Raw genomic sequence first — 8,383 nt, forward strand, 5'->3', positions numbered from 1 at the left:
GTTTGTACTTTCTAAGATTGATGCGTGTGTAGGAAAAAATTATCTTAGTGAGGGCCTTTTCAAATTGAATGTGATGACTGTAACCAATGACAATAATATTAATAATAATGTTACTTCTGTTTATTTGCTTGAGACTTCTAATTTATGGCATAATAGATTAGGACACTTAATTTTAAGTCAAATAAAAGTTTAATTTATTTAGATTTATTACCTAAATTTGAATGTATAAATAATAAATGTCAAGTGTATGTTGAATCAAAATTTTTGAAATTACCTTTTACTTCTATTGAAAGATCAACCGAGTTGTTAGATTTAATACATACTGACATATGTAACATGAAATTTGTACCATCTAGGGGTAATAAGAAATATTTTATTACTTTTATTGATGATTGCAGTAGATACGGTTATGTTCATTTACTTAATAGTAAAGATGAGGCTATTGTAGCTTTTAGACAATATAAAAGTGAAGTTGAAAATCAATTTAACAAGAAAATTAAAATAGTAAAGAGTGATCGTGGGGGAGAATATGATGGCCCCTTCGAGGAATTTAGGATAGAGCCTGGTATTATACGCCAGACATCTGCTCCGTATTCACCGCAATCAAATAAAATTGCAGAAAGGAAAAATTGAAAGTTGAAAGAAATTATGAACGCTATGTTAATCACATTCAGTTTGCCACAGAACTTATGGGGGAAGCCATTTTGATGTCTAACTATATTATTAATAGAGTGCCCCACAAGAAGACAAAGAACATATTATACGAAGTATGGAAAGGAAAGAAATCATCCTTAAAATACTTGAGAGTGTGGGGGTGCTTGGCTATAGTCACAGTTCCTAAACCTAAAAGGTTGAAAATCGAACCTAAAATTGTGGATTGTGTATTCATTGGTTATGCACTTAATAGTAGTGCTTATCGGTTTCTGGTTTATAAATCTGATGTCTCAGATATACATGTTAATACGGTTATTGAGTCAAGGGAAGTTACGTTCTTTGAAGACATATTAAGGTATATGAATCAAGTGGTAATAATGATAATAACGTTGTGAGACCTTTGGATGCTACGACAAGTATTGAACATGTAGAGAATGAACCTAGATGTAGTAAGAGGCAAAGGACCGCCACATCCTTTGAACCTGATTATCTGACGTATCTGTCAAAAAATGAGCCTCGAACGTATAAAGAAGTTATAACGTGCCCAAAAGCACCATTCTGGGAAGAGGCTATCAATTGAGAAATCGTGTCTATCTTGTTGAACCATACTTGGGAATTGGTAAACCTTCCTCTTGGCAATAAGCCTTTAAAATGTAAGTAGATCTTCAAAAGGAAGATGAAGGAAGATGGCACTATTTATAAATTTAAAGTTAGGCTTGTGGTAAAAGGCTACAAGCAATGTGAAGGTCTCAACTATTTTGATACTTATTCACCTGTTACACAAGGATTACGTTTATTAGGATGTTGATCGCAGTATCAACGTTGAATGAGTTAGAAATACATCAAATGGATATTAAGACCGCCTTCTTGAATGGCGACTTAGAAGGGGAAATCTACTTAGAACAACTTGAAGGTTTCACTGTCTCAGGACAGGAACAAAAAGTTGATAAAATCTCTTTAAGGATTAAAACAAGCTCCAAAGCAATGACGTGCGAAATTTGATAAAGTTATGTTGTCGAATGGTTTCCGTATTAATGAATGTGACAAATGTGTCTATATTCGAAATACTGAGAAAGTGTTTTCCATAGTTTGTCTTTATGTGGAGGACATGTTGATAACGAGTAGCAATAATCAAATGATTAAAGCTACTAAACAATTACTTAAAAGTAAATTTGACATGAAAGATGTGGGGATAATGGGCGATATCTTAGGTATTAAAATCCATAGAACATCTACCGGGTTGGCTTTGTCACAAGCTCATTATATTGTTTAATTTCTTGACAAATTCAAGAATTTGAATATAACTCTTATGAAGAATCCCATAGATTCTAATCTTAAAATAACGAAGAACACTGGAAAAGATGAATCACAAAAGAAATATGTTCAAATGCTAGACAGTCTTATGTACGTTATGAACTGCATCAGATCTGATATTGCTTATGCAGTGAGGTTGTTAAGTCGCTTTACTAGTAATCCAAACGAGTTTCATTGGAAAGCTTTGGTAAGAGTTTTGGGATACTTGAAACACACTCAAAACTTTGCTTTGCATTATAAAAAGTACCCTGCAGTAATAGAAGGGTATTGTGATGCAAACTGGATCACCGGTTTAAATGACATTAAATTCACAAGTGGGATTGTGTTCACCATTGGTGGGGGTGTTGTGTCTTGAAAATCGTCCAAGCAGACTTGCATTGTAAGGTCAACCATGGAAGCAGAATTTATTGCTTTAGATAAAGCCGGTGAAGAAGCCAAATGACTTTGTAATTTTATTGAGGATTTCCTAATTGGCCAAAGCCGATACTAGCCGTATACATACATTGTGATAGCTGATGAGTTTTCAATTTATTGTGTATTAAGGGTTAATATGAGCATTAAATTGATTTAAAATTAATTAAAAGTTATGCATTAAATTGATTTAAAATTAGTTAAAAGTTATGAGAATTATAATTAAAGTGTTATTTTATTCTCATAAATATTCTAATTAAAATTCTTATATTTTGCAGTAATTTTCAGCTCTATAAAAAGATATATTTGAGAGCTCAAGTGGATTTGTTTTTCTAAATCATATAATTGATTGAAGATCTTATTGAAGGTTCTCTTGAGTATTTTTAAGGAAATTGTTTTCTTTAAATATAAAAGAGAAGATTTTAAAGATTTGATTAAAGATATGATTGGAGATTATAGTAAAGATTCCATTGAAGATATTATGGGAAATTAAAAGATATGGTTTAAGATTTAATGCAAGATCACACAATAAAATAAAAAAATATGGTTTCTTCTAAAAAAAGAAGACTAGCACATTTAAGAAAGGAGAGCTTTTGATCTATTGAGATTGGAGATTACTAAAGGGAGAGAGAGAAAAAAGTTTTCATGCTTTGGAGCGTTGGAAGCGGGTGGAATTCACAAAGACGCTGGGAACTCTGAAGATTCAACAAGCTGTCGTCAATGGAGTTTGAGGATTCTTTTTTGTTTTTCATTGTTATTAATTTCAATATGCTAGGCTAGATTTTTTATGTAGTTAGGGGAAGATGAAACCCAATTGAATCTTTGTTCTATGAATTAAATTATCTCTGAATTCTTCTCTTTCTATATTTGAATAAATTTATCTATTTTTAATACTTTCTATGAGTTTGCTCCTTATAGATTGATTTAGGGGAATTGTATGACAATAGGGATGTTAGTGCATGAACCCTGATTTGATAAATTCATCATAATCCTTGTGATGTAGGGATAGACATAGGGTAATTGTGTAATCTTTAAATTCTTGATTTTAATGCATGTTTTCTTGATGAATAACCGGAGAACTCATATTCTTTCAAGATCACATAGAATTAGGATAACAAGAAATTGAACCTTTTTTTTTTTTTTTTGTAAATAAAAGTTTAAGCTGGGGTTAGACACCGGTATCCCACTAGGGTCAGGGAAGACCCCCCAACCTCTTTGAGGATTTCTGGGAGGAATTACATATCACCCACCAACAAAGTCCTCACATCGGCCAGCGGGGTATGAACCCACGCCCTTAAGAGCAAATTGAACCTTTGTTAGTTTAGAAAGAATTGAATGACATTATATTAAGAGCAAATTCTTGACTATTTAATTCATAGCATGAAGAGAACCCTTCTTGCATTGTGCTTGGCTCCTTAATATATGGATGGCAACGGTTTGATTCTTTCCTTGGAGATGACGTAGTGGGATAATTTTGTTTTGTTATTATGTCTTATTAATTTTTTTTATTTTTTTATTTTTTCTAAGAAGATAATGAAACCTTAATAATTTTAGTATCATTAATATGTTGAATTGTTTTTACCTAATATTAAATTTTAATATTTATTGACTATATTTGTCTGTTAATTAATATGGTTAAATTTTAGATGAATTCGGTCATACTTTGCTCAGTAATAATTATTAGATATCAGTTTGAAATTCATGTTAAGGAATAAGAATGTGTTTAATAATGTGGGAATTTGTTATCAATTGACAAAATAAAGTATACAATTTGCTATTATTTTCATACTTGATTTATAGATTTTCCGGGACATTTTCCCACTAGATGTTCATGAGATAAATTATTTAAGTATAGTAATTCGATATAATTAATATTAGTAGAATCTGAAACTTTAGTTTGTGTCTTGCTGAAATTTAATTTAGTTTATTATTTATTTTAGTTATTTGACTTCTTACATTTTATTATTTCATTAATCTTACAATTAAATTAAAAGAGTTTATCAATTTTCAAAATCTTAATCAAAATATATGTGGGACCAATCTCGTATTTAGATAATGTACTATTTGTGCATTTGTAGGTTTTTTTTTTTTTTTGGTAAACCATTTGTAGGGTTTTTTAAGACTTAAAAAGTCACAACATATATACAAAAAAAAAAGTCACAACATAGTGAGATAGCCATAAATCATAATAAACAGCATTAGCGTGCTCATCCATCGAGACCCAAACCAAAATAGCCGGGTATAAGGCGTGCTCTATTAGTCTATTGTGTTTATTACAAATTTATTTCAAATTAGTCTATTGTGACTTTTCTCACTAACCTCATCCAGCTGGACCCAGACACCTCTTTGCAATAGAAATTTTATTTTATGCGCGTGCACGGCAGCGTGTTTTTCTTTGGTATTATTTTTAGAAAGAAATATCTTTTAATTTTATATTTAGGAAGAGTTTAGGTAAAAATATATATATTTGATAATATAATTTATTTTTATATCTAAAGAGAGAATATATATTTAATGAATAATGTTTTTAATAAAGGGAAATGATATTGTAACTAGGGTGTCAATATAAGCTATGACATGTGGGTCGACCCGCGACATGACACAAAAATTCATGTTCGGGTTGATCCGCAAAAAATCGTGTCGTGTTTGTATTGGAAAAAATGACACGTAAAAAATTTGTGTCGTGTTCGTGTTGAACCATATTTTTTTAAAATATTTTATTTTTATTTTTATAATTTTTTTATATTTCGACCCATTTTTTTTGTCAATTACTGTTTTGACCCTTATTTTGCGTGTTATTCGTGTGATGTCGTTTCAACCTGTTTTTGACATCCCTAATTGTAACAATCAATTAGGGTTACTACCAATGTTATTACCAATCAATTTCACCGTTAAATCGATTATATTGATCCAACGGTTATATTTATATCCATTTTTGTACAGTTATGATTCCTCATATTTAGTACTTTATATTTATTTTCACCTTTGTATGGTTATGATTCCTCATATTTAATGTGAATAAATATGAGGAATCATAACAATACAAAAATGGAAATAAATATAACCATTGAATCAACATAATCAATCTAACGGTGAAATTAATTGGTAGTAACATTGGTAGTAACCTTAATTGGTTGTTACAATATCCTAAACCCCTTTAATAAATTATGTATATTTAATCTATTTCTTATTTTTATCCACTTGAACAATCGATTAATTCTTTGACAAAAAAAATCACTTTTATAAAACGTTAATTCTATCACACCTTTTTTTATTTGTCTAGGCCTATATGCAAACTAAGGTTGATATCATGATCGCATATATAAATCATTGAATCGGGTTCAGCAAAGTACATTTTTAAGCATTTTTAGTGTTTGCCTTCAAACTATAATTTTGATATTCTAAACCAAAAATCAATTAGTGGAATGGGAGGGATAAGTTACCTGGCAACAGAGCGTAGATTCTCAGCTTGTGATTAATTGATCCACATCAACCTTTGCAATACTTTCAGAGGAAGCCTGCAGTGGGAACTATCATCGATCGGTGGAGAACTATCACCAATGAGTTAAAGTAAATTAAGTTCATATAAATGGAGAATATATGTAAATCTAATATCTTAAGTTTTGGATTGAGATATAGTGATATCGAACCCATTTGTTATAATTTTAATGATAGTCTCCCACTAGGACTCCTCCTTGATCTGCCCAATAGTGTTATCAGTGTTACATTGAGCTTGGACTAGCTAGATATTTGACTAGAGGTGGGTTAATTAAGTATTTTGGAACTGAGTACTAAGAGATGGAAACATATTAATATGGAATTTTAAACTTTGAGAGAGAACTCACTATGGATGGTGTGGCCCCCCTGTAGGTTCCATGTCCTAACAAATACATTTCATGCAATGCCAAATTCAACTTTGTATTTTTCTATATATAGCGAAGAATACAAAAGAGAAAAGAACAACACAAGCATAATGGCTGAAGAAAATATCGACCCAAAGCATTTTGTTCTGGTGCATGGTATTTGCCATGGCGCCTGGTGTTGGTATAAGCTTAAGCCACTATTGGAGTCTTCTGGCCACGAGGTCACAGCTATCAACCTTGCAGCTTCTGGCATCAACACAAATAAAATTGAGGACGTTCATACGTTTTCTGAGTATTCTAAGCCTTTGTTGGATTTCTTGACTTCGCTTGCTCCAAATGAAAAGGTGGTTCTTGTGGGACATAGTTTTGGAGGGTTGAGTATAGCACTTGCTATGGACATTTTTCCTGAAAAAATACAAATGGGAGTTTTTTTAACAGCTTATATGCCTGATACCCAACACAAACCTTCATATGTATCAGAACAGGTATTGTTCTGCGAAAGGCGAACACTTTCCCTTGCTAGATACTTCTTATAGTTACTATCATTTAATTTGTCAATACTCGGATATGAGAATATTGCTTAAATTTGTCAAATGAGAACATTTTTGCGCAATAAAAATCAATAATTAATACATTACATTGGTCTTAATGTTCATTACTAATCTACTTGACCTTTTGATATGGATAGTTCTTTGAGAGATACCCAGTTAAGGAATGGTTAGACTGTGAGCTCTCATCCTGTGGAAGCAAAACGTCGTTGCTTTTTGGTCATAAGTTCTTGTCCACTAAGCTTTATCAACTCTGCTCCGCCGAGGTATTCTTAGTTTCTTCTCTCTCAGCAATCTCATTTCAATCTTAAAGAAATATAATAGATGATATGATTTCATTTTTTTTTATTGTATTAAATTTATTCTTTGCACGATATTAAAGTCTTTGTGATTTATTATTCAAAAAAAAAGTCTGTGATTAAATGATCACAAATTTCATGTTATTATATTAATAAATAATTAAATATTATATAATTTTTTAAAACTGATGAATAAATTTATGTATTATCCATTCTTTAAACTTTTTTAAATTTTTAGGTTGAATATTCTCTCTCTACATATGTATATATATGGAAAATGTTATGTTTACAAACTCTTACAAACTACACTAAATGACCGATCATACTTCAATCAAGAATGTACGATCGGTCATATTTAATGTAGTTTGTAAACGGATATATATATATATATATATATATATATATATATATATATATAGACACACACACACACACAAATGCTTGTAGCCCATTCAAAATCTTTTTGGCGGCTTGGATTTTGCAGGATCTGGAATTGGCCAAGACTTTAATAAGGCCAGGGTTACTTTTTTCTGAAGAGCTGTCTAAGGCAAAGAATTTCTCTGAAGAGGGATATGGGTCTGTTCCACGTGCTTTTATTGTTTGCAATGAGGACTTAGCATATCCGTTGGAGTTTCAGCAATGGACGATCCAAAATGCTGAGGTTGATGAGGTGCGGGAGATCAAAGAAGCAGATCACATGGCTATGCTTTCCAAACCCGAAGAACTGTGTTCATCTCTCCTCGAGTTAGCTAATAAGCATGCTTAACTAAATGCAATGATTCGCTTTTGTCTAATGCATATAAGATTGGCTTAGAAATATTCACGTATGTTTTGATTCTGTTTTAGTTTTATTTTCATTTTATTTTGCTTTACCTATTTAAGGTATGAAGAACCCTATTTTTATTTGATTTTTTTTATTAAATAAAATTCAAAAAAGAGAAATAGTTTTTTCTCGCAATCCTTGTGTTTAATCTTTCTTTCTATTTAGTCAACGGGGTATTGTTTCGGCATCATTTGGTATCTGAGCACTAGGTTTCCTTCAACCAATCGCTGAATAGAACATACATAGAGGTCGTTGATGGCAGAGTCGTGATGGTGAGGGACATGGATTCGATCCTAAAGAAGACAGATAACTGCGTCAAATAGACCCGCAGAAGGCGGGTCCAAGATTTTAAGCAATAACTTGAGCCAGTATTAGACAAGAAAATCCAAGTTTTGGAACGACTACTTGTGCAAAAGCAGAGCAAGAAATCGACAACTCGTGCGAACACATAGCCAAAAATCTAAGTTTTGG

The 8,383-nt window shown here is 31.6% G+C and overlaps 1 protein-coding gene across 1 annotated transcript; it reads left to right on the forward strand.

Moving 5' to 3' along the window:
* The first annotated feature begins 6,352 nt into the window (after positions 1 to 6,352).
* LOC133288197 (polyneuridine-aldehyde esterase-like) lies at positions 6,353 to 7,855 on the forward strand. Its single transcript, XM_061485909.1, has 2 exons — positions 6,353 to 6,727; positions 7,574 to 7,855. Exons 1-2 carry the CDS (start codon positions 6,353 to 6,355, stop codon positions 7,853 to 7,855), a joined length of 657 nt encoding a protein of 218 aa, XP_061341893.1.
* The last annotated feature ends 528 nt before the right edge of the window (positions 7,856 to 8,383 follow it).

The sequence above is a fragment of the Gastrolobium bilobum genome, unplaced genomic scaffold (genome assembly GCF_033153095.1).
Source record: "Gastrolobium bilobum isolate Gb01-03AN ecotype WA unplaced genomic scaffold, APGP_CSIRO_Gbil_v1 utg2810, whole genome shotgun sequence".
Lineage (NCBI taxonomy): Eukaryota > Viridiplantae > Streptophyta > Magnoliopsida > Fabales > Fabaceae > Gastrolobium > Gastrolobium bilobum.